Below are 26,388 nucleotides of genomic sequence, written 5' to 3'. Positions count from 1 at the left end.
ACCCTCTCCAACCTCTCCTTGTCTTTCTCGCACTGGGGAGCCCAGCACCGCACACAGCAGCAATTCCTCTGCTGGCCGCTACTCGGTTCAGACCCGCGGCGGTGTGTGTCCCCGCCCCGTCCCCGTCCCCGTCCCCGTCCCCTCCCGGCGCGGGGGGGCGGCGGCGCATCCCGGCGGGCACCGCACACGGGAAGGGGCCGCGCCCGGCGCGGGGCCGGAACCGGGGCGCGTGCGCGTGCGCGGGGCGCGCGGCCATGGCGGACGCGGTGCTGTTCCGGCGCGGCACCGGCCAGGTGGGGAGCGCGGCGGGAGCGGGGGCGGGAGCGGGGCCGGGACACCGCGCTAACCGGTTCTGTGCCCTCCGCAGAGCGACGACTCGGACATCTGGGACGACACGGCCCTCATCAAGGCCTACGACAAGGCGGTGGCCTCCTTCAAGGTAAGGGGGTCGGCGCGGCCGTGGCCGCACCCTGGGGCTGAGGTCGGTGGATTGGCGTTTATTGTTTTCCTCCTTTCTCTTCCCGAAGAATGCCTTAAAGAATGGGGAGTGCTCGGAGCCTTCCGACAAGCAGGAGAAGTGCATGGTGATAAAGAGAAAAAACCATAAAAAGAACAGAAATAGAAAGAAGAGCAACACAGCGCCTTTGAAACAGGTCAGCTCGCCTGTACATGCCAGTCGTGCTTGTACTGCTTGTTCTACTTCTCTACGGTACTCAGAAGCAGCTTCTTCACCTTGGGAGTAACATTTTGGGGTGGGGGTGATAATTTATAAACCTTACTTATATGTTACATTGAGCAATTCCACTAAATACAAAAAACCCCACACTGTTGGTGGGTGTCACCTTTCTCGTGGCTGGAACAAAAAAATAATTTAGGAAAAGGCACCTTTTCTCTGATTGTTGGCGTAGGTATGGACACGCTTCTCTTGCTTCTGTTGCAGTGGAAAGTTGGTGACAGCTGCAGTGCTGTTTGGTCTGAGGATGGTAATTTGTACCTGGCAACTATTGCCTCCATCAACCAGAAGAGAGGCACGTGTGTTGTTACTTACACAGGATATGGGAATCAGGAGGAGCAGAACCTGTCTGATCTACTTCCTCCAGCCAGCGATGAAACAGTAAATGGGACGGGGAATTCTGGGGAGGTGAGGGACGCCTTTTAATTCTTTTGTAAAGGAAAGAGAAAACGGGACAATCAGCTTCTCTTAGTATGCCTGGTGGCACTGCTGAGACAGTGTTCAGAGAGAATCGATACATGATTCTGTTGTAAACAGACACAAGCTGATGGAAGGAATGAAAGTGTCCCTTTACTTCATGAACTCAGCATGGAAGAAAGGGAGGGGGCAACAAGAATTTCACCAGTGAAAGATAACATAGCTAAAATGGTGAGAAGATAAAGTTGTGAGATTATAAAATCATTCCTGAGTAGGACTGGGAGGGCTAGAGAGAGGGAAGGATGTGAATGGGACTTTCCAAGCCTTTTCACACTGTTAGCTGTGAACTCCTATTTAGTGCATTTCCTAAAAATTTCTTGATCTTCTAGAATGAAAATGAGACTCCATATTCAACAGATGAGAGTGAAAAATCTTCCCAGTCACCTCGAAACAAAACCAACTGCACAAAAGCAAGATTCTCCCCTCAAAACCTGCAATTTCCTACACCACCACCACCACCACCACCAGTCCCAGGCCTGGGAAGAGTAAGCTCAACCTTATCTGAAATAATTCACGTACCGCTGTTAAGCCTGGTATCGTAGTGAATACTGGGACTATAGCATTATATTTATAATTTTGTAGAATTCAGTTGACAGCATTTTGGAAGGGATGTACAGACATGCATGTTAGAATCTGTTGGTTTGCCATTTTGTGATAATCTGGCTACAGCGTAGCCCTTTTGCAGTGTTGCTGTCGAGTGAGGAAAGCCTTCTGCTGCCTAGGTAACACTTGCTTCACTGTTGCCATGTAACTTCGAAGAGGGAAGTTTTTTCCCTGGACTGTGCCAGTGCTTTTAATGATAGTGCTGTTGATGTTTTAATATTTCACTTTTTCTAGCCAATTGGTATGTTTCAACATGGGACTTTGAAGGCATCAAAACTGATGTCCACATGCCATAGAACCTTTAAGCTGTAGCTTCTCTACTGAATTATGAGGGAGGGGATATTGATACACCCTTAAATTCTCCTGTGGTGTAGGAGTCTTAAGTAATAGTGTAGTTGAACTCAGCATTATGTTTTCTAAATATTACTGTTTAGGCAAAATTTCTTTATAAGGTTTTATTTTATCTTTTTTCCTTCATATTAATAGATTTGTATCTAAGATCTTTTTTAAGACGTTCACCAGTGTAATGGAATTTAGTCAGCTTGTGCCCCCAGCCACACAGGAGCAGAGAAATTATCTGTTTGCCTGTGTGCACATTAGATATGTTTCTTTCTGTGAGAGTGCAATGACTGACTTCCATTTAGGAAAAACTTTTTAAAAATGGCTGTATTAACTAGAGCCCCGTTTCAGCCCTGTTTACCTCAGTGACACTTGTAATGCAAGCTGTGCTTTTCTAGTCATGGAATGTGCCACAGAAATAGCTACTGGGTGTATTTTCATTAAGTCGCTGGGGGTGTGTTGCCTTAAATTTAAGGCATGTGAATTGCTTCACATAATTCTCCTAAGTAAAATCCTAATACTCCAATTTCCTTTTTAATTTGTACTGCTCCATTTTTTTTTTTTCCATATAGCCTGGATCAAAATGCAAGACACCACCATCATTTTTATCTTGCTGGCCACCACCTTTCCCAGCAGGACCACCGGTAAGTGATGGGAGAATGAGGAAGAAAGGTGTTGGTGATCTCAGGTTTTCTCACTGAATGTGCTCACTGCCTGTGTTTTTAGAACACATTTGTTAGGGTCTGTATTTTTCACGTGTGAGCACATTCAGTTACAAATACTGCAATAATCTAACGCACAAGGTCTGATTTGCACTCTTTTTTGTGGCAGTGAAGCTGTTGGTAAGAATATCAAGGGGAAAATTATTTGAAGAAACTATACCTTAAATCAACAGGATTTCCCTGAAGCAGATAATATTTCCCCCTAATAACAATTTGTGTACAAGCTACAGGAATCCTGTTTCTCCCAGGCTATGGAAATTACAAATGTTCAGAAAACATCATCTTATTCGACTCCTTTTCAGAGAACACATCAAGGATATGTTCCTATTTTCCAGTTTTATGTTTTAACCTTTTAGAATTAGTTGCTCTCTAACCTGGGATACACCCTACTGAAACGAAGACATTTCCTTTGTGATTTCTTAGTTGATTCCTCCTCCACCACCTATGAGGCCAGACTCTCCTGAGGACGACGAAGCATTGGGGAGCATGTTGATAGCCTGGTACATGAGTGGATATCACACTGGATATTACCTGGTATGTGCCACTCTGGTTTTGAAGTGTCGTCATAATTCTGTGTTCCTGTTGCTGCTGCCGTTTGCAGCAAAAGGTTAGATAGGGAGGGGTGTTTTTTAGATCTCTTATACTAATCTACAATTTCTACATTTAAGGGTGTTTTGTATTGTGTAAGTATTGTTCTCACTGAGTAGGAGTCACATGAGTCAGCACATATGTATATATATATATATATGCATATATATATATATATATATAGTCAATGTTGTTGTAGTACTTTGTTCCACTGGAGGGGTTGGTTCCATGAGGTACTTTTATAACCACTGCCATATAGCCATTCTGAAACAACCAGTTCTGTTTCTGTAGGCACATGGAGTAAATATGTTTATTATTCAGTAGTCTTCTATGTATTTTCTTTGAGTATGAGCGGTAGTATCACGTTTAAGAACAGATCTGGCATTTTTGCGGAGACTTTTCGTCAGTAATTGTTTCATCCGGTTGTGGAGGCCCAGCAGAAGCTGTCAGCATAGTTGTGAAAATCTGTGACTTGTGTTACTGATTCATATTTTCCTCTGTACACTTATGAAGAAGGAAAATGATGTCAAGAGTTGCACTGAGGAAGCTGGAAAGGGAAGGTTTGATGCCATAGGATATCTTCAAACAGACTAGTTTTGGAATTTCGTGTTTCAGATTATAGGTAATTGTGGATTGCTTTAATCTACTTACAATTGAACAAGAAATACATATTTGAAATTATTCTGTAGAGCGGCTGATTATAAAGAACATTGTAGTTTGGCTTCTCTCCTTTTTTAAACTGCCTGTTCTGCTTTCCACAGAGAGCTAAGAGCTATTTGTGATTTGTGAAGGACCGAAAAAGATTGTTCGGAAATACTTTTGTTCTGCAACTAAAGTCTTTATTTCCATGTTAGCAAAACCGAGATTTTCCTAAATTGTATCCTGTAGGGTTTAAAACAAAGTCGAATGGAAGCAGCACTGGAGAGACAGACGCATGCGAAATGACTGAATGTCATCGTTGTTCTGAGGGATTGTAAGTATCACAGCTTCGCGGTAAATGAAAATCCCGTGAGCTTTGGGACCTCCATCTGCTCTTACAGCTCTCTACAAAGACTGCTTCTGCCAGTGTTAATCCCTTCTTTGCTTAGCAGCTGTGGAATAGTAGTTTCTCAGCTAAAATGAAGGAAAGTATTTACTGCTCTGATGATAGTTTTAACTACAGGATCTCTCTTCATCAGGATTAACAGTACATCTTATTTGAATTATTAATAGTTAGTAGTGGGCTGTTTTGGAAACAAAGGGTTGTAAGTGAAATGCAGTTTTTTCATCTGTGTTTCCTTACAAGGAGACGTGTAGCTAAACTGTTTTCAGGACAAGATCAACATTTCAGTTTGATATTATTGAGCAGTTCTCATTACTTCAGTGCCCATGCTTTTATTTGAAATACTTTCTTCAGAATTCTGCTGTATATCGTTCACTTCCTTATAAAACAAAACTATATTCTCTTCAGGACTCGTTTTCTGATTTTCCTTGACAATGTGTAATTTCTGTGTAGTTGAGTAATTCTTCTTTGTGTGTTTAAAGGAAAAAGCTATTCTATACTAATTTTTGCTTCTTTTTTAAAGCCAGGTACAAATCTTTCCCACTGAGAGGTGTTTGTCACTGTATCACCAACTGATGGCTGATGGTGAAGAATTCTATCAAGACAATTAGTCATAATGTTTTCTTAACAGTGAGCTGCCCCTGTTAATGAGTAAAGAAATACCTTCAGTAACTTCATTTACTAGTAAGTAAATGTACATTGAAATGAGCCATTTCTTTAAGCCCTCCAGTCAAATGTATTTAGCACGGACTGCAGCAACAAAGTATTTCTTACTTCCCCGAGACAATTTCAAGTCTTCTTACCACGAGATAGATTTAACCTTTTTGATCCCATGTGATAGATTTCATTTATCTCTCATCCTGACACCTCTTGTATTCCTCAGACGTTTTGTCTGAATGACAGCACCAGAACCCTTGATTATGGAATACTCTTTACAAAAGAGAGAGCTGTGGCAGCAATGTGTTACAGTGCCCACTGTAATGGCCCAAAAAACTGTACTGTCATATTAACAGAGACATGGGTCTGATTAGAATCATGAATATGACAGCTTTATTCAGAAAGACTAATTTCTTGTTTCAAGTGCTTGTTAATAAAGTTCTACTTTTCAAACTTTGTGGTTTGTTTTGAGGTGGTTTTATTTTTAGCTTCTGTAGACTTTTGTTGGTTGGATGAATGGCTGGAATGTATCAGAAAGTCTTGCTGTGTTGCCTTTTCCTGAGTACCATTACTAAAAATAAATTAGAAAAAGCAGACTCTCTGAAATGTAATGCTAATTATGGACAGGTTGCATCACTTACCATGTAGGGCTGAATTCTAGTCTACAATTCTACTCTTGCAGAGCAGAGGCTGTAGGCACAAAACTAGGCAGTAATTTAGTTAATGCCACTGATTTGCTTTTCAGGGAAATACAGGCCTCAACTGTACTGCGTGCACTTCCTACTGTGGTCAAGTGTCAGAGAATCAGTTTTCCCACAAATTAAGAAAAAAGAGAAAAACTTTAATCATAACTTAGCTAAGCTACTTTGAAGGTGTTTTCTTAGTTGTCTAGCTGAAGTAAATTAAGATTGATTGCAGTGATGCAAAGCTTCTAAATCATCTGTTCAGCAACTGTTCATTGCTGAAGAGGCACAACTGCCCTCTCCCTTCCATGGAGTGCAGTCCTTTAATAGAGTGCTCCAGCATGGGTCCTCCACAAGGTCACAATTTCTGCCAGCAAACCTGCTCCAGAAAGGACTCCTCTCTCCATAGGGCCATAGATCCTGCCAGGAGCTTGCTACAGGTGCAGGCTCTCCATGGGGTCACAGCCTCCTTTGATCATCCACCTGCTCCTCTTGTTGAGTCCTCTTTTACTCATATTTTAATATATTATTAGCACTTCCAGTCTTGGATATTAGTTATGATCACTATTACAGATGGCAACTGTTATTCCTGCAAGGAAAGTATAAAGTGGAAGGAAAGTGAAGGCACTCACCTTTCTGAAGTCCCCTGCACTCCACACTGCAGCACACTCCAGTCTTGAATTTACTGCCGCAGTTGTGTCCTCAATCCCACCACAGGATATTTTGGTCTTTTGTCTCTTCCTCAATGCTTTATGTCCAAAACCTTTTATGCAACATCCTCAAGAACTACCAAGAATTTCTAACAGGCCTCCTAATAACCTCACTGACTAACTTATCTTGTGGCAGATCCAGTAAATAGGGATATAACAAGAATTAAGAAGGTTGGCGCTTCCCAGAAGCAGAGAAGACCTGACAGCCAGTGAATGCCAGAAAAAGAGAACAGGTGATGGGAAAATTCCCTCCATGCTGTTTTAAATACACAGGACACAGCTGAAATTCTTCATGCATCAGGGAAATACTGCCCCAGTAGCGATTTTTCAGGAGCTGGTTTGAACTGCTCTTCCAACGAGAACGGTAGAAAAGTACAAACCAAATTATTGCTGTGACCACAAGCAGGTAATGGAGTATAGGCCCACAACTTCATACACAGCTTTTGCTTTCAGAAATAGAAGCTGTGTAGGAGTATGTTATTTTGGTATCTAGAAAGAGAAAAAGCTAGAATGGATTTGAAGTGTTCAGACAAAACCTTTTTTTCCATTAGGAAGTGCTGAATGCAAAGATGAAAATATTACCAGAAAAAACTGTCTCAAGACACTGTCACCAGCATCAGAATATCTAAGAGCCAGCTGCTCAGGGCATTAGTTTGGCTTGGAATGGCCTCCTAGACCCCACTAAACCCCAGGGCTATGTCCTTTTTCTTCTAGTTTTTAAGGACACTCTTACAGTAATAGGCATAGCACAAAGGCTTTATAGGGATTGTTTGACTAAGCACAAAATGAAATGCAGGTGAACAATCATTTTTCTGCCAACACAAGAGAATGACTGCCTTCTATCCAGCCTGCAGGCGTAAATGGTAGAAAAAGCACAGAAAAAGCTACGTTCACAATTGAGAATTTTCATATTTAACAGACTTTAAAACTGCCTGTGAGAACTGAAATGTAGTGTGCATTGTTTGTATGTGGTGAGCATGGAAAAACAGGGCACTAAGTTAAGATAGAGGTTCGATTTTTTTCCTTGTTTGCAGTTTTAAGACTCAGTTATACTGCCATTTCTAACCTGACAACAAAGCTCACCATTTAAAAAATCAAGTCATATTTCATATACATCCAGAGTAACTCAGTCACTGATGTGTTTACAATCATATGACAAGAAAACCGGGTATGACCTACTGCTTCAGACACTGCACCTGTAACCTCTTCCTGAGGCGCAGCACATGACGAGAGTTTTGCGTTAGTTTCAATTCTGTTCTTTTCATGTTCAGATAAGACCACACACGCTTCCCTTTCTCCACCCACCTTACTGTCCTGTTGCTTTGGGGGTTTAGCCCAGGAGAGGAGAAAATGTGTAGTTCTGTCAATCACTGAAGCCTCGGAACCAAATAGCATCTCTCTTCAATACTGAGTCCATCAAACAATAGTTTGTATAAACCCAGGTCTTGCCCTTCTGCAAGTTCTTTGCTTTTCAGCAATCTTACCTCCTACAAGAAAGTGAAACCACATAACTGCGAACACAGCAGTAATAGAATTCAGTTAGCTTCGAGTTTCACCATTAAAACCTAAAATGTGTTTTCAGCACATTTATAACAGCTGTATTTGAGCTGTCTTACTGAAGGCCAAGGTGAGTACCCACAATACCTGAAATTAATATATGAAATATCCACCAATTGCTCAAAAACATCTTTGTTGAATCCTTGCAAAAGAATATTTTGATCTGTAGAACTCCACCATCCACCAAAAGCAAAAGCTTGTAACAACAGATATGTAAAACATACTTTCAGGGCTTCATTTTGAACAAATAAAGAAACAAAACCAAATCACCACATTATCAAAAAAACCAGTTTTATCACTTTCACATTTAAAAATATACACATTACCCATAATAACAGCCGGAAAAAGCCAGAGCTCATTAGACAAGAACAGAGAAAATAGATACAAGTAATTCAGGAATATATTATAAGTAATAAAATCATTAAAACATTATGATGCCACTGTTCATCTGTCCTAGTTAGAACAGCTGGGACCAGTTCATCACTGGATGGGTATAACCCAAAACAGTGTATTCTATAGCCTTCCATGCCATTTCCCAGAAACTGTTGTCAATAGACCATTTACACCCTCTGCCCAGAGCAGCCCTGACTCCTCAGGCTATAAACTGGGTGTTAACAGGCCTGGAAGATAGGAGAGTGCTCTTGTCCTCACACCCATTGTGGAACTCCCGCCCTGAGGGAAGTACTGGACATTCCTGCCTGAACTGGAAAATATATAATCTTGGAATCTTGGAACTTTTTTAACCACTCATGGGATCCAGAGGAAGACTGCAGATCACAGCTCTCGACCAGACTGCAACCACCACTCTTGAGTGGACTGCAACAGCACTCTCACCAACAGGTTTTTCCCTCTCCTTTTACTTTGGACTCAGGGGGCCCAAAGAACACCACTCTGTTCATGCCCCAGAGTGCTGGGTTATATATTTGGGTTTTGTGGGTTAAAACCAATTGTTTGTCTGTATAATTGTATTTGCTGTATTATTAAATTGTTATTCTGACTTATAATCTGTCCTTTGAGTTGAGTTCATTTCCCCTGCTGGTTTATCTTTAAACCAGCACATCATCCCTCTTTAACCATCTTGTTGTTCTGAGATGTGTCAGTTAAAATAATGTCTGAATAAACAAAACTGTCTGAATGAAAAAAATAAAAATGTCTGAATAAAAAAAAATTCATGCAAGAGTGACATAAATAAAACAATTTCTCAAAGATATGGTGTCATATAGATATGGGAGCAGGATGCTCGTGAATACAGCCAGGACAGCAGTGCAGAGAATCATGGACAAACAGGTCGCATTCCACACAAAACGCATTCTGACACACTTTACATATGTAAACCTGTGTGGAAAGGATAGAAAACCAAGTCAAATTTAAAAAAATTATCACCATCATAGCACTGCAGTAGGGCAACAGTTGTGTCATGAAGACAGTGTAAACAGACTGTGTTGCTAACATCACTGAAACTCTGAAACACTGAACTTAAAGTTTCTAACAGCAAGTATATCCACAGGGCTGAGCTCAGGTCATTGTAGATGCTTCCACATGGCTAAGAGGGGAAGCTTCTTTATGCAGCTTCCTAGGAAATCCCTTCCCACACTTTTATAGACTTTGCAGTCTAAAAAGCGTGGCTCTTTATCACAGAACACCAGTTAACCATGACATAAGCATCCACAAATATTTTCGTGGTCTTAAGATGACTATACTAAAGGATCAGCTCTGCTTCTCAAACCCTCAATGCAAATTCCAATTCGGCTCAACATACTCACATTTTGATCTTTCATTTCTCCCTGACAGCCTTGACAATACCTGAAAGCAAAACTGTGTTATTTTAACTGAAAAAAGAGTCAATCAGTGTTTAAAAAATATCTTATACATAGCAACAACCCATGGCAATTATTTCAGCTATTCAACTGAACTCACAGATATAACTGTTGATGGGGACTACAAATATTTCTTAATGCCAGAGGTGCCCAAAACTACACAAACATTCAGCGTCTCCATCAGCAAAGTAGCTGCTGCCAGCTATTCCTACTTTGGTGACAAAAAAATTACAGGATCCACAAGTAAAGTCTTTATCATAAATATGATTTGCATACCGTTCCCCCTTGTATTCTTCCAGTGGAACTTCCTGAAAAGCATCCAGAGGAAACAAGTGATGGTATGACCGAGCCAGGTGAGGTGCAGACACTAGTGTAAGACCTGCAAATAAAGAGACATCAAAATTATTACAAGAGAGAACTTACTGAAAAGCTTTTCTGTATAAAATACAGTCAAAAGGAAAAAAAAAAAATTTAAATTACTCAGTGGTTCAAAGCTTTCAGGAATTTAAAAAATTAAAATTATTTGTTCCATTAGCTTCTAAAAGCCAAAGCTGTAATCCTTTCCAGATTTAAATCCAAACATAAAGAACAAGCAAATTACTCAAATTTCTACTGAAAAGGTTTAACTCTGTCTTTAGAAGTACATTTACAATGCATAGTGGTCAAGTTAGGAAGCTCCTCTTTGGCAATGATGGCTCTGCTGTATCACATCACTAAAATGCTCTACTCCAGCCTCCTGTAATACTGCCAAAAGCACACCATAGTCCTGTTTCAGCTAACACAGGTCTGCTGGTTTTAACAGCTAATTTTCTTCAAACTAATAAGTAAATGGCTGTGTTTTGGATTTGTTCTGGGAATAGGATTGTTTTCCTTACTGCTAAGCAGTGCTTGCACAGAGCCAAGGCCCTTTCTGCTTCTCACCCCACCAGTGAGTAGGACTGGGGGTGTACAAGGAGTTGGGAGGGGAAACAACCAGGATGACAGCCAGTCCCCCAACAGAAGAAAGGGATATCCCACACTATATGGCATCATGCTCAGCCTATAAAGCTGGATGGAGGTGGAAAGGGGAGAACATTCAGAGTGATGGTATTTATCTTCTCCCCTCACTGTTACCCATGATGAGCCCTGCTTTCCTGGAGATTCTGCCACTGGGAAGTGGTGAATTAATTATTTATTTTGCTTGGCTTGCATGTAGAGCTTTTCCTGTATATATTACACTGTCTTATCTCAACCCATGATTTTCTCACTTTTACCCTTCCAATTGCCTCCCCCATCCTACCAGGGAGGAGGGAGTGAGTGGCTGTGTGGGGCTGAGCTGCCAGCTGGGGTCAGACCAGGAGAACAGGTTAGCTGGGGCTTGGGCTGGCACAAACATCTCCACCGCTCATTCACATGCAGTGTAAGCATCTGAGCTCTTGTTCTGCCTGATCCCTGCAGCTGTGGAGAATCCACTGCTGATACAGGATTTCTCTTTTACACTATTCCCTTCCTGGAACCCAACTCATGCTTGTATGAAAAACTTGAAATTAAAATAGGATAAAGTGACCCAAAACTGTAATTATTTCATCCTCTTGCCAAATACACACATCTTGGTGTAGTGGTTTGGACCTTGTTTTAACCCAGAGGCTAAGAAAAGTGGTAACCCCGAAGGGGTGGAAACCCCTGGAAGTTTTGAAGTTCTGTCCAATGGGCGCTCCTGCAGAAATGTAAACATACCACAAGCTGAACGGAAGAGTGGTAGTTTGGTGGTAGAAGAAGTGGCCATGTTGTAGAGCCACGAGGAGAGGGCAGGAGCCCTCTGGGGGGGGGCCTCTGCCCCACCCCCCCAGCCCCAGTTGGGGGACTGCAAAGACTTGGAACAGTGTTAAGCTGGACTATGTGTCTGTAGCTGTGAGCTGGGGGATGTTTTCCATCGTGAGTGAGCAGAGACAGAGCAGAAGCGGTGGCAGCATCCAGAGGTTATGGCTAAAAGCCAACTGATAAGACCTGAACCGGAGTAGCAGCAGAAGCTAGCAGCAGAGCTACAGAGTTCTGGGGTAAGAACTGATACCAGACCCCCCCCAAAACTCCTTTGAGACCTCCTGGAAAGGAGGAAGATGATGGACTCTTACTTGAAAGAGCCTTGAAGTGCAACATGCACTGCAGAGAAGAGCTGAGAAGCTCAGAGCATCCTGGGAAGCTGGACCGGGACGGAGAGGAATGCAGAGGGGGTGACCTTGGCTCCCCTCTCGCACTGCTGCCAAGGTGGCAGCCTGAGGCAGGGTACAGTGGCCCTGCAAGGAGCTTGAATCTCCTGGAGATACCAGACCATCACGAAGGCCCCTGTGCTCGTGATATGACCGTGGTGGAATGACCTTTGTCTGGGGTGAACGCAGCCCACGAAGGACCCCTTTGCCTGCATCAAGGGGCTGAGAGGAACTTGGATACTTCCCTCGTGAGTGCTGGCAGAAAGCCAGCCACAGCTGCTGCATGCATGAGATGAGGAGACCTGCTGCCTTAGAAGAGACTCCTGCTTTGGGACTGGAAGGGATCTGTCCTTCTTTCCCTCCTGGACTTTTATTTGGAGGGGAGAAGAGATCTGATCCATTGTAAATACTATATGTCATGGTAGAGATAGTTGTGATCGTGTGTATAATGTGTTATAGTATTTATTTGTACAGTCATTGTAATATATTCCCTTTCCCCCACTTTGAGTCTGGTGTGTTTTGTCTGGAAAAACCCATCTCACATTAGGTTGAGATGTGGGAGGGGGGATGGAGCTAGGGAATTAGGATTTTGGGGCTATGTCAAACCATGACACTTGGTAATACCTATCACGTTTTAGTCATATGCCAGTAGAAGCTAACAGGACAGCACCACTTACAGTATTAATACTATAAAACATGCTAATCCTCCCTCCAGCCCTCACTAAGGGCAAGAGGGGGAGGAATCATTGGTTGCACAGTCCATTAACATTTTTAAGACTGAAGGGCTTCCATTTACAACTCTACAGCCTGTCATGTGTCACTGTGCAGCCTGCCCTTGGGGTCTACTTGGAAATCTTCAACATACTCCCGGAGCTGGGAGGTCTTCTGCCTTTGTACTCCAAAGCATTCTATCTCCACAGCCTTGCACTGAGGAGTCTGGAACACTGGTGTGTCTGTTAAATCTGGATTCTTGAGAAATTACCATTCACACATGGATCACCCTTCTTCCCTGCTTTGCTTTAGGGCTTTTAGTTTATAACATCACACCAGGGGATACGATACAGGTTTCCTGTTGCAGGCATATCCTGAAACATCCCTCGTACGAAGTTGGCATCCCAGGTCACAGGAATGCAGAGCTGCTTTTAATTCCTAAGTATAATTGAATTTTTCTACCCCTTAACTCTCTTACCACTAACTCCTACTTCATCCACTCACCTCTTCTTGCTACTTACCACAGATTTTGCATTCCACAGGAAGCTCACAGTATTTGGCTCTGCACTGGGGACAAAAATACCCACCCAGTGTGAGACTGGGCTCACTGTTGTTTTCCAATTGCCTACAGTAGAAAGAAACAATTCAGTACCTAAGAGGTAACACCATACTACTACATTAACTACAAATATTACATAGTTTTCACAACAAATAATTTTAAAAGTTTCATTAGATTGCACACAACAGTTCCATGTGTGTCAGAAAGCACCTGACATGAGAAGATATCAGTAACCACATTTTTCCACAAGAACAGAACAAAGACCAAATTTTCTCACATAAAGGCACCAATGTATCTTTAAAAAGTAAAGTTATGAGTGACAACTGCATTGCTTTTTCTACTTTGGCACAAAAAATATTCTGTATTGACTGTAAGCTGCATGGTAGTGTACTTATTCTTTCAAATAGCAGACATTGTTTTCTTCTGAGAATTCAGATTCCCATATCAGCCCTGAAAACTACGATTCTTTTCATAAGAAGAGCTCAGATACAATAATCAAATAAGGCCTATATTTTAAGCTTCCCTTCAAAGTTACATTAGGAAATAGATAAAAAAGTACTTTACTCAGATAATACCCTTCATCCTAATAGTTATCTTCTATAATGATAATAATACCTAAATGAAGAACTGCACATAAAATTGGCAGTAATTACTTTAGCACCTTGTAGCACCCCTTTGCCCTAATCATTGTATAACACAACTAAGCACCATCTTCCAAAAATTTAAATGCAAAGTTTAAAAAGCATATTTAACAAGAGGTAACTATGGTCACATACAGGATGTGCAGATGAAAACAAAATATCTGCTGAGAAGTCACAAGACATTGCTTGCTATTTTTTCATGTTATTTTGCAATATTTTCACTGTAAAGATTTTCTAAATATATGACTAATTAATACTGAATTCTTATCAGCTCACTGAATTCTAATTAACTCTACTTACACCATGCTAAAGGAAGGCTTTGCATCCTGATCAGACAGGGAAGCAATAGTATGCTGAGGAAAACCTGAAGAGAAAAACAGCCCATATTAACAATTTTACACATGCAAGTAATGTGTCAGTTTCATACTTTAGTGGAGAAGTTCAAAGACTATTCTAAATATTAAGGCCTATCTCCTTCTTGTTTGTTATTACAGTAGAAATAATACACTCTTACTAAGTATCAAATCCTCCCTAAAGGTCTCTACCTACATTCACATATGCCTCAGCATACTTTCCCCAACTGAAAAAATGTCTTTTCATAGACTTTGTATTAACTGAAGCTCCTGGAATCCCATTTCTGAAGAACAATGAAAAAAAAAAAACTATATGCAGTGGTAGGAAAGCAGAATAAGCACCACATGAATGTTCACTTAAACAATGGTTTCTAATTAAGGAGAAAATATTTTTATATATGCAGACACCAAGCCTATATTCACCTTCCAAGTGCAGTATACAGCATTTTATGGAGACTGTAACAGAAACCTTTCTTTCTACCACTTATTTTTTACAGCTCATGACAAATGGACAGCTGGTTCTCCCAACTGCTCCTCAGGCTTTACCTATAACAAGTAAACCTCTTCAGTATTTATATCTACACATAAAAATACATACATCTCTCTCTGTGAAAGGGGTGGATGAAAGTGAGAACTCAGTGCTCTACTTTGTGGCATTATGGTTCCTATTTTGGTTTAACTCCAAGCTTAAATTTATTGAGAAACACATCAGGAGAAGAAAAGGCACCTAATCTGCTTGCTGAGAGAACACCAAAACAGTGCTCCTCACAAACATGTACAACATGGCTAAACATATGGCTCTTACAATCAATTAATAGTTATGACAGTTGCCTTCTGCAGGGAAAAAACAGGGAGAAACAAAATAATTTTTCATCCTTCATTTTTAAGTAGTACATCTATAACAATCACTCTACAAGCAATATCATTTCACTTTATTATTCCCAACTTCTGTTGAGTAATTTCTCTTTCTTAATTGTCAGTTTTATTTAAAGCTGACTACTTTGCAGGAACAACATCAAGAAAACTTGTATTTCTTCAGCAAAATACAAGTCAAAATAAAAAAAAAAAACAATTGTGCAATGTCTTTATTAAGCTTCTTACTACTCGTAAGGCTTTAACACAGAAGATGCAAAGAAATAAAAAGACAGAGCAGATCTGGTGCTCGGAGTTTAACAAAACTGTACCATACCCATCCGAATAAGGGAACACTCAGAACTCGAACTGGCAGGTGGAGGACTAACGTGATGCATCAGCAGTTCCTTAAAATGACTTTCATCTAAAATCACGTGGTATGTTCCTGTCACAAAGAAATAAATGCCTTACTTGCAGGTTAAGAGGCAGCTGAGAATACATACACTCCAAATGACAGAAAACAAATTAAGCAGAAAAAGTAATTTATCCAAACCTGTTCCTAAAAACTAGCCCTGCTAACGTTACTGAAACTGACAAGTTGTGAATTTGGTAACACCAGAATGTTAAATTAGACATGAAGGCCCATAACTTTTTTTCACAACATTACACTGTAATAATGATATTGTAAAAGTTACCACTGCAGCAATTAACAGTAACATGTTTCATTGCTTAAGTTCCACATCACATAGCTTAATACGTGGAACAGTAGTTTTGAAAATATATCTATTTCTTCTCTCTAGAGCTGCAGCTACCAGCTCATAATAATTTCACTTACTGCTGTGTATTTTGTAGATTTGGGAAACCCTTGAATTTTCTGCCAGCACAATGGAAAATATTGATCCTTAAATATCAAAATGCACTAATGAATTTATAAAACAGTTACTTAATTTTGATTTTAAACCTGTGTTAGTAATATAACTACTGAACTTCAGATACATACCACCAGTTTCTCGGGCAAGTACTGTACAGACTCGAACTTCAGCACTCAGGCCGATGACAGATACTCTGATCTTAACTGCTTTTAAACACTTCAAATAGAAAAAGAAAGCATACTCAAATTCATGTGCAGAACAAAAATTAGTAAAAGGTTTTAAAGGAAAATTAATTTGTGATGACACTGCAACTGTCTGTTTTAACTCTAATAGCTTGGATGTTCAATGCAGTAGTCAAACTACAATTCTGTACCTTAATTAGATCATAGATGTTGGCTGGATCACATGTTGTCAGGCTGCTGAAGACTACCAAAATCTCTCTGCTTGTATGTCCTGGCATGTGCCTAAGGAAAGTACATAGTTAATTTACTGCTGCATACTAAGCTACTTGGATGATAACGTCTACAAGGACTTTAATGCTCTGAAGTCATGATGCAATATGAAGTCCTCCACAAATTCTAATATGATACTTCTCTGAGCACCAGAATTTCACCTTCCATAAGTCAAACCTTTCCAGTACTTGATTGTGTAGTTGTTATCTAATTGTTTGCTTTAATGAATCCCTTATCCACACTCTCACAGGTAAAATTTACCTTCAAACTAGCAACACTACAGCAAGTCTTCTGACTTCTTAAAATAAACATTTATAGGTGTAAATTCATTACTCTTTACTTTTGGTTCTTAGTTGCAAACTCTCTTCCAGTTAGTCACTCAAATAGTTTTTTATGACACTGACTACTAACTTTGTTCTGTCAATATTTCTAGCCATAATCTTTCGTTCAGTCTTCCAAACTGGGATGCATCTCAACACCTCACACAGCAAAAAATTGTTTTAAATCTGTCCTACCTGAAAATTTACCTTTCTAAAGAATGCCAAAACTCCCACAAGACTACTGTGACTCAATGCTGCTTCTTTGCCTGTTCCTTTATCATTAACCCCTAACTCTGTCCTTTCCCATACCTCAGCCCTCCAGTAAAAAAAAATTGTCTTTCATCACAATATCTACATACAATCACCTAATTGGTTTTAAAATACTGTTGCATTTTATAAGCAGCACATCTCTAAATACAAGCATCTCGTGTTAAAAATCAACTTCTGCACTACTAGCATATTTAACTTTTAACAATTTGTATTGTAAGAGAACATAATTAAAAACTCAAGGCAGCATGATGCAAGATGCTCCTCCGAAAAAAATTCTGTCTCTGCCTCTCAAAAAATTCACAGTCACAAAGAAAATAAAAAAAACTCCATGTAAATACTAACTTTAAAGTCTGCATGGCCAAATTTAGGGAATTATATAGAGAAGGCTCTCCACTGCAGTTCATATCCACTGCTTTCTTCAGAGCAGTTACATGCTTCTTTGAGTTTCCTGTAAGTGAAAAAAAAATCCCAAGCAATTCAACTGATACAACAAGTTAAAAGAATTGAAATATTTAAAGTACATATGCAATGAAGTGTACTTTTACGACAAGTTTTCAAACTGTGACAAAAAACTGTCTATTTTTTGTTAGAAACTGATGTGCCAATCAGAATGCAGAAAACAATAAAACAATATACTAACAGAAAGACATTTACTCTACAGGCACCCAGTTGTTAGAAACTTTAAGAAGTCAACAAAATAAAATCACTGTTGTGTATCATTAAATGGTCAACATAAGGGCAAAGTGTCTCACAAAGTGTTTCAGCAAAAAAAGAGTTTAGTTTCTTCTGTTATCCTCAAAGAACTGTTCAAAGATTGATTCATCCTCGATTTCCTCAATAAAGTCTGCTTTATCTCTGAAGCCACAGAGATTGCTGTAACAGCAGGCAAGAACCAAAGAAACCTTGCTTTTAACACCTGATCAGATCTCACCATTCACACAGGTGTCATAACAAAATTAACAAACAGGGTAGAAAATTAACTATAAGGGAAACAAATCATGTTTTAGCTGCAATCTGGACAGGACAATGGCAAAAAGCACACAGTGCCACTTCTAGATCAAAACAGATCAAAATAAAGACTATGGTTTCAGACGACTTGCAATAATTTATCTTTTAAAAATATGTTAACATCACTTCCAGCAGTATATCAGATAGAACTTGTAACATCAATGAAACAGACAAAAACATCTCCAATAAAAAAACAAACAAACAAAGAAACAAACAAAAAAACCCAAAAACCCCACAAAACCCAAAACTAACTCCCTACCTGAGAGTTCTGTCATTTTTTCAGCTCTTTTACTCTTGGTTACAATTAAGCCAATCTGGAAAAGGAAAAAAAAATAGTCAAAAATTTTCTTACCAAGTTTTAAAAGAGGATGATTTATATTTTTGCTATATTTTGCCTAATACTTCTTTATGGATCAGAATTACTTAACCATACAAGTCTATACAAGTTTTCTTGTAACTGTAACAACAGCAGCCCAATGTGATGCATCAGTTAACACAAACTGTATATTTCCAGTACTTTTGCACAAAATGAAATCCTTGAAAATTCCAAGAAAAAAATATAATCAGGACTTCTATGTCAGAATTGATGCTAGGAATAAGAGAACAGACAGGTTCTTATATTCATTAGTTCAGGCAGAAACGAGAGTTTCACTAGATAGGATGGGAGGGTACACATCAACAGAGAACAGTTTACTAGATACTGTTAAAACTAAAACTACCTTCTAAAATAGCTTTCTATTACTTGTTTCTTGCATGGTTGTACATACCTGACTAATGGGATTTTGGTCAAAGTACTCTTCAACAAAATATTCCAGTAACTACAAAGAAAAGTTAAGACTGTTAAGAACTAATGACAGTTTTGCTCCCCATGCATTAAACAGGTGATATTTGCAAAACATCTGGTATCATTAAAGGAAAAAAAAAAAGCTGAAGAAAACAAAACAAGGGAATGAGACGTTCTTTTCCATTCTTCTTTCACCCCAGCCCTTCTCCTTCATCCCATGTTACCAATGCAATGCAAATTTCAGAAACTTGTCCCCTTTTTACTTTATTCACGTCATATGTTCAAGTTCCAGATTCCCAGTGGTTCAGATGGAGGTTTCCAACACACCACAGAGCATCAATCGGTACAAAATCAACAAAACCCAGGATTTCATGCTTCAGTGTTATTAGGGAAGACCATATAGTACAATATGTACTGTTCAAGTCCCCCATGCCTGAAACACCAGTCCAATTCAACTCCTGACTAACACTCTTTCAAATCAGAATTCATAAAAAAAACCCCAACTGTAAGAAAAAAACACAAACAATTCTAGATGTGCAATGAAAACATGTCTGTTTTTCTTTCATCCCCTTATTATGGGCAACAATTAATTTCCACATACTTTTCATAAAGTGTCTTTCCCTAATATATCCTTATTATACAGTGCTTTTACTGTACAGAAGTACATGTGCATGGCAAAATAGTGTCACACTATTCAAAAAACAGGAAAATAACAGACTAGCAAGAGAATGAAGGGAGAAAAAAGCAGGGATGATAGGAAAGATGAGGCTATCCACATACAGGAGACTGCAATTCTTTTAAATGCAAAATGTAACTGGGTTTATAAAGGAACAGTGGCTTAGTAAGGGAACATTTCTGAGTCCAGAAATACCTTCAAAGTGCAAGTAAGTCTGTTCGGTTTTAAGTCTTGGTCCTCCATCGTTCTTGATCCATCAACAACCACATAAAGGTGACGCATCTGCATTTCCACCATAAGTGAAAATCACTCACAGAATACATACTGAACTGAATTCCTTATTCCATTTACTTAAAAAAAGGCACTAATTCCTCCCTCAAACTGGGAAAATTCAGAATATTGAGCCATGCAATCAACATCAACCGAAAAAGTAACACATTTGTCTACTTTTCCTTCAAAATGAAAAAAACGAAAACCCAAACCACCTCTCTCGGAGAATGCACACTGCTCTTTTCCTCTCACAATAAGCTGCAATACATGCACAGCTGGAACCTTCATGTTTTCATCTGAAGAATTTAGTGCTGAACTAAAGCAACGTTGTTATTTACAAGCTGTTTCAGTTACACCCATTTTTCACATGAAGGGAAATGGACAGTGCCAGTACACATGATCCCACTGCAAACCACACCCCGTGTGCCAAACCTCTGAATTCCACCTCTGAATGCTCATGCTGCACATTCACCCTGCCAATGAACAAAGAATGCTTAAAAAAAATTAAAACTGGTGGGAAACACAAGGTTTGGTCTCAAGGATGTTAGGTCTGGGTCTTTCACAGTGTCTTTCAGTGCAGGAACACCAACTCTAGTCAAGTAGCTTTGGACTGAGGGCAGAAGAGAGCGAAGACATCAAGATACCATTCCAAGCCGAACTTGTCCGTGGTGTTCATAGAGTCTAACAAAACACAGAAGGATTTAAGTAAGAGGCAAGTGAAGAAATGGCTCCTAAAACAAAAGCCCAAAACAAATCCTAAACTAGACTTCTGCCAAATAAGCAGCAGTAACAAACTGCAGACACTTATTTACACTGAAAAATCTGACAACTCAGCCACAGACCTCTCCTCTCTCTCAGAAAACAAATAAAAACTATTCGTTACAACCAGGTTTAATGAAGCTTTAAAATTTTATCCAAATTTGAATGTTTTAACATAACTTGAAATAAAGCAGAAGTTAGATTTTTTTCTGGTAATTTTTTTGAAATTTGAAATGGAAATCTGGTCCCATGATACCAAACGCCAGCTTCTGTTGTGAACAGGCCAAAGGGCAATGTTTTTAACTACACCAGAGTGGGTTTAGATTAGATATAAAGATGTTTTTATGATGGGGGTGGTGAGGCACTGGTACAGGTTGCCCAGAGAAGCTGAGAAGTTGTAGACATCTCATGTCTGGAAGTTTTTAAGACCAGGCTGGATGTGGCTCCGAGTAGCCTGGTCTAGTGGGAGGTGTTACCCATAGCAGGCAGGTTGGCACTGGATGAACTTTAATATCCTTTCCAACCCAAACCATTCTATGATTCTATGATTGGTATATCAAAAAAAGTGCTGGAGGACTTCTGTAAGGTGTGCAGATTGCAACTGCAGTGCTCTGCACCGCGGTCCATCCATCTTGATCTGATGTGTATGCATCTTGACCGTGTATGCAGCTTGCATACACCTGGGGTATCCAGCCTGCACACACAGTGCTTAGATTAAAGTTAAAAGTTCATTTTACAATTTCTCACAGCACAATAAGCAGTAGGCAGGAAGCATGAAGGGGTAAGGACACAAAAACCCACTTTCAGTACGATCAAGCTAGGGCTATCTGCAGGCTTGTGGTCACGAAAAGTACCTTTTCCTCTTTGCCTTGAAGAGGATATCATCGATGGTTGCTTTCAACGACCCGGATTCGTCTTCTTTAAGAATTTCCCTACGCAAAGCAGAGTGTTAGCGAGCGGAAGGGAGATTTTTCTCTCCTCTTTCGCCAGAAATAGGGTGAGGGAGGGGAACGGTGACAAACACACCATGTTCTTTCGTAGCCTCCTTCCCAGCGCTTGGTCCGCTCGGGTTCGTCATCCATCTCCGCGGCGGGCTGAGGCGGCTTGGGCGGCCTGACGGGAGACGAAGGGGGCTCGGGGTAATGCGGGGAGCCGAGGCGGGCTCAGGTGGCCGAGGGGAGCCGAGCGGAGGGCTGGGGGCAGACGAGGGGTGCTGAAGGCACGCCGGAGGCCGAGGGGACCCGGGGCAGCCACCAAGCCCCGCCCTCCCGGACATACCCGCCCTCCTTCGCCTCGGTGCGCCGCCAAACCCTCCCGGCCGCCGCCCGGGCCGCGGAGCGAGCGTTCCGGGGGCGCTCCGGTGTGTTTTCCACACCACCTCCAAAAAACTCCCCTTAAGTCGCGGGGAGAATGAGGGCGGAGGGAAAACGCCTCACGGAGACATCGCTCGTGCGGGCGCCAGGCCCCGGCGGTGGCGTTTCTGTGAGGTGCCCCCTCGTTTACCTCTCGGAGTCATGGCACCGTCTGGGTTTACCTGTATTTCTGTAATTAACTGAAAAAATTCTAGTAATTAAGAGAAAAACCCAAGAGCCTAGAAAGGCCACGCTGTAGCGCTGAATTTTAACACGGTTATGCTCACAGGCCAGTTAATTAAAGCAGCTGTCTACCGCCCCGGTATAGCAAAAGCAAACACTTTTAGGCATTTTGTTGTTACGTGTTTATGTTTTGCATCTACCTAAAATAATTCTGAGCATCCATCTGATGTCACCAAGAGTTTCCATTTCGTAAGCATCGCAGTAAGGATTAGGTCAGAGCCAGCTGAGCTAAGTGCTGACTGCTCTGCAGAGCAACCAAAACTCCAGGGATACAGTGGAAATGTGCCAAGACTGGGTTTCACCTCTTCAATTACAGGAAAGGTGCTGAGCATCCGTTCCTAAGGGGGAGAGGGGTGCGTCACTCTGCATCCGAGTAAGACAATAAATGAGGAAGAAAACGTGTAAACAGTAGTAACACTTCCTGAAACAGGAGCAGGGAAAAAACTTGCCACTTCTGCTGTACCCTGCTGTACACTTCTGTTGCGCTTATAGGGAGCAATTTAAAAGGGAAAGAGAAGTGAAATTAACTTGCTTTCAATTAAACCATGCCTGGGGAAAATTCACTTTTTTTTTTTTTTTTTTGAGGAAAGCAATCTCCTGAAGACAGGGAAAAGGGGAATTCTTTAGTTTGAGAAGCCAAGATTTGCTTCTTGGAACTGAAATATCTGTACTTTGATCTATTCCCATTAGAACACATGCCGTCGTTTCTTTAGGAGGAAAAAATCCAATTTATAAAACATTGAAAGGGAAAATGTCTGCAAACTGACACTTTTATAGGAGAGAAACGAGACTTCTTTCAGAACAGCGATATTTTTTATTGTCAAGGCCAAGAATTTCAATACTTGACTGAAATACAGGATATACAATAATTTTGTAGATTATGATTGTCCAAGTGCTTGAAATTCCATCATGATTTTGAGATTAACAAACTAAATACTGGATACCTTCTTTTACAATTTCAAATCAATTAGGTTTTTCATTGCCATGAGCATGCTGTCACGGAAGCTAGTCCACCTATTATGCTATCCAAACTTTTGGATACATTTGTTAGGCATTGCTTTATCTGGCCTGAAAAAATGTACAGTTCAGTAAAAAGTATGCAGATGTTGCCACAGCTACCTTGATCAAGGATATCCAACTGTTTTCAAAGACAAAAAAGGAAAAAAAAAAGGTCCAGTTTGGAGACTATTAAATTTATTCCTAGAAACTGTAAGTCTCTTGGCTAATTTGCTTTGTAGATCTGTGGAGACAGGAGAGCATTTTCTAAGAAGGATAAAACTTCTTGTTATACACAGGGTCTGAGGACAGGCTGTAATTGGAAGCAGACACTACATGCCTGTGGATGTAAGACAGTATTACTTGGTAAGATTCAAATACATGTTAACTACACCTTCTGCAAAAATCCAGTCACATGAGTAAGACCACATAGACTGTTAACATGTAGATTCACAGAGTTGAGCCCAGAGACTCTGCATGAAGAGACTGAGGTGATAATCATTTAACAACTTCAGTTTTGTCAGGAGTATACCTTCTATTCTTTCAGGATATCAAGAGACTACTTGCCCTGATAGCTCTGATGGTAACTAATTTTCAATTCCCTCCTAATTGTTGTGCAACTCCCAGCCATTTATTCTTATTTCGTTAATCTCAATTTCTTCTATAGATGAAAATGTTTCTTAAACTAATAATTCTTCTTTGGCTTGTTCAGAGCACTGTTGACAACTGATGGACCGAGAGACCACAGAGAAAAAACCTCCAGGCCAATTTAGTATATATGATAAAAGAGCAATCAGGCCCTCAGGCCAAGGGGAATACATGCGACACACTCGCACCCAGGCAGTGGTTCTATGGTTTTATAATAAGGTCCATCCAATCCCAGATTTATCCACCCCCTCGGTTCTGCCCAGTTTGGCCCCTGACACACCCCTTCGGGAACTGGGTCTGGGGTCTTTGGGACCCCTTCTTCCTCATCTTCATCTTCTTCACAGCAGCACAGTCCTTGGAGCTCCTCCAAAGTCCTGGGCTTGAAGGTCACTTTGTCTGTCGTGGTATCTCGTTGTTCAGGCCTAGGGAGCAATGTTCTTAAAAAGAGGCTTTTTCTACAATCCTACCTTGAAAAGAAAACTAAACACGCTAAAGGAATTTAGAGGGTTTGATATGAAATGGGGTAATAACGTTGGGTATTTGTAAACTACTATGTTAAAGGGTAAGGGATTATACAGCTACATTAAAATCTCAATTTACTACACAACTACTTCTATAATCTACAAAAAGCTAAAAAAAATCCTAAAAGCTCTGAGGCATCACAAGACAGACCTTTTTCAGTCCTCCACTGATAGGTTAGAGCAAAACCAGCTGACTGTATGCACCAAAAGTGCCTTAACAGTCCTGAGGCCCCAAGAGATACAGGACTAGACAAGTAACTTACTGCAGTGGTTGCAACATGTTGCCCTGCTGCAACCTAAGGATGCCCTGTATGCCTTGGGATGGTAACTTGGGAAGTCCAGTACTGAAGTAAATGCCTTCTCATGAGGCTCCACGCTAAGCAAGCCCACTGCCATGCGCTGCACTAATCCTGTTTGGACCCCAAAAAGCAGTCAGAAATGAATATTTCTCTCCCCAGCTTCTCTCTCCAACTTTTGGAAAATCCCCTTGGCCACAAGGGTGGCATCTTTCTAGGAAACATGGACCGCACCCAATAACACAGCTATCCACATATAGCTGTCTCCACTTGGTTTACTTGCCTGTTCCACCCACAGGCATACTGTTCCGTTTTCCCAGCTCCTTTGTTGGAAACTTTGCAGGAAAGGAGAAGCACGATAGCTCTTCAAAGGTTATGGAGACACTGTCTGAGGGACCAGGAGCCAGTTCCTCAAAGACTGAACCTCAAGACCACTGTCAAAGAGAGCCTGGGGCTGGATGTCAGTGTCCTGTGGAAAAAAGACCTATTAAGGGTGCAGACTGTGAACCTTCCAAAGAAAGTATCGGTCAGCTTATTTTTAGCACTTCATGAACACCAGTTGAACCTTAAAGTTGTGTTCATCTTCTTCTCCTACAACTGATGCAATGCCCACAACTCTCAATGAAAAAAAAAAATGAGAAAACTGGATGTAAAGTGAGAGGTCATTTATTTAGATTTTGGGGATTTGGACAAGTATCTCTCTAACAAAGAAGAGTTTAACAAGTATACAGCGCAACAGGTATAAACATTTGGCCCATCTCCTTTATAAAGTAGAGAGATTTCCTGTTTGAAATTAACACAAACTAGAACGAGAGAGAGTGGCATCTGAACGGAGAAGGAGAACAAGGCTGTCATCTGATTTCAGACTGATGAAAATGTTGAGGCACCTTCGAGGTAGATGGGACTGAAGGTTTTCACATGCAGAGGTGCCAAGTTTTCAAATTCTCTCAGTGTTCCCATGGTGTTTTGTGCTATTTACTTCATCCACTAAAACTCTTGGAATTAAGTGGCTGATAAAATTGGAATGTCAACTTTATAAATATGAAGGTGGGTGTGTGGCCATCAGGATTGCAGTGTGAATGATAAGGGCTGAAAAGTCAGAAGGGTTTTAACTGTCAGAGTGAGGTATGTTAACAGAAGTGAAGGACAGAGGTAGTACTACCATGACCATTATGAACTGGAAACGGCTTTCCTGATGTCTTTCCTTTAAATTAAGGCAAAAGTTAAAAACTTTCTTTTAAAGAAAAAATGATCCCTAATAAAAATTTGCAATAACCTTAATCAGAACAGCTTTTTCTAACTAAATGCCTTTATAAGCAGTAGAGTAATATGGCTGCATTTTTTATATTAAAATATATTTCAGAACAGACAAATTAAGGTTGTAAAAAACTGTACAAAGAAACTATCAATGCTTCTAACAATTTTAGTAAGTAAAAATAATTAACAAAGATGTGAAAAAGGATACAAAGTTTACTGGCTTATGAAAACATCTACACATACAAACCTATCCCCATGATAATATCCCCAAGAAAATATAAAAATATATATTGATTTTTGGCAGATATGCTCCAGAAAGAATGTCTGTTAATATGTTTTACCTGGCCTTATAAATGATACTAACAATTTATACTTTGAATTAATTAATTTTGCTTAACTCTCTGAATGCCAAGTTCACAAACATCTGCTGCCTA

General features: G+C 40.4%; 2 protein-coding genes across 9 annotated transcripts; one reads left to right on the top strand and one right to left on the bottom strand.

Annotated features, from left to right (window-relative positions):
* Positions 1 to 213: 213 nt before the first annotated feature.
* Positions 214 to 5,619, top strand: SMN1 (survival of motor neuron 1, telomeric). Of its 8 annotated transcripts, none has more exons than XM_027663654.1 (10): positions 214 to 293; positions 368 to 439; positions 528 to 653; positions 941 to 1,141; positions 1,271 to 1,381; positions 1,540 to 1,695; positions 2,725 to 2,796; positions 3,298 to 3,408; positions 4,351 to 4,435; positions 5,028 to 5,619. In XM_027663654.1, the coding sequence occupies exons 1-9, from the start codon at positions 255 to 257 to the stop codon at positions 4,405 to 4,407; spliced, it is 945 nt and encodes a 314-aa protein (XP_027519455.1). In that variant the 5' UTR covers positions 214 to 254; the 3' UTR covers positions 4,408 to 4,435; positions 5,028 to 5,619. The 8 variants fall into 8 exon arrangements, with proteins under 8 accessions (XP_027519455.1, XP_027519456.1, XP_027519454.1 ...); XM_027663655.1 differs by having other exon boundaries at positions 528 to 665; positions 941 to 1,114; XM_027663653.1 differs by having other exon boundaries at positions 528 to 665; positions 5,032 to 5,619.
* A 3,458-nt stretch (positions 5,620 to 9,077) lies between these two features.
* On the bottom strand, positions 9,078 to 26,387 carry GTF2H2 (general transcription factor IIH subunit 2). The gene is made up of 16 exons (XM_027663651.1): positions 24,981 to 26,387; positions 21,668 to 21,754; positions 21,496 to 21,573; positions 20,527 to 20,563; positions 19,808 to 19,894; positions 18,920 to 18,970; positions 18,412 to 18,466; positions 17,487 to 17,592; positions 16,476 to 16,566; positions 16,231 to 16,318; positions 15,568 to 15,675; positions 14,326 to 14,389; positions 13,347 to 13,450; positions 10,205 to 10,307; positions 9,875 to 9,914; positions 9,078 to 9,446 (listed from the first exon to the last, which is right to left on the bottom strand). The coding sequence occupies exons 2-16, from the start codon at positions 21,721 to 21,723 to the stop codon at positions 9,327 to 9,329; spliced, it is 1,188 nt and encodes a 395-aa protein (XP_027519452.1). The 5' UTR covers positions 21,724 to 21,754; positions 24,981 to 26,387; the 3' UTR covers positions 9,078 to 9,326.
* Between the last annotated feature and the right edge of the window lies 1 nt (position 26,388).

This window comes from Corapipo altera, unplaced genomic scaffold (genome assembly GCF_003945725.1).
Source record: "Corapipo altera isolate COAL_440 unplaced genomic scaffold, ASM394572v1 61129, whole genome shotgun sequence".
In the NCBI taxonomy this organism is placed as follows: Eukaryota; Metazoa; Chordata; class Aves; order Passeriformes; family Pipridae; genus Corapipo; species Corapipo altera.
This window is presented reverse-complemented; position numbering and strand designations above follow the sequence as displayed.

Excerpts from the sequence above, each read along its gene's own strand:
- SMN1 (XM_027663653.1), top strand. The coding sequence starts at position 255 with ATGGCGGACGCGGTGCTGTTCCGGCGCGGCACCGGCCAG. Across the intron at positions 1,142-1,270 it reads GGACGGGGAATTCTGGGGAG|ACACAAGCTGATGGAAGGAA; the intron begins GTGAGGGACGCC and ends TGTTGTAAACAG. Across the intron at positions 1,382-1,539 it reads AAGATAACATAGCTAAAATG|AATGAAAATGAGACTCCATA; the intron begins GTGAGAAGATAA and ends TTGATCTTCTAG.
- GTF2H2 (XM_027663651.1), bottom strand. The coding sequence starts at position 21,723 with ATGGATGACGAACCCGAGCGGACCAAGCGCTGGGAAGGAGGCTACGAA. Across the intron at positions 17,593-18,411 it reads AAAAATGACAGAACTCTCAG|GAAACTCAAAGAAGCATGTA; the intron begins GTAGGGAGTTAG and ends TTTCACTTACAG. Across the intron at positions 13,451-14,325 it reads AAGCCTTCCTTTAGCATGGT|GCAATTGGAAAACAACAGTG; the intron begins GTAAGTAGAGTT and ends TTTCTACTGTAG.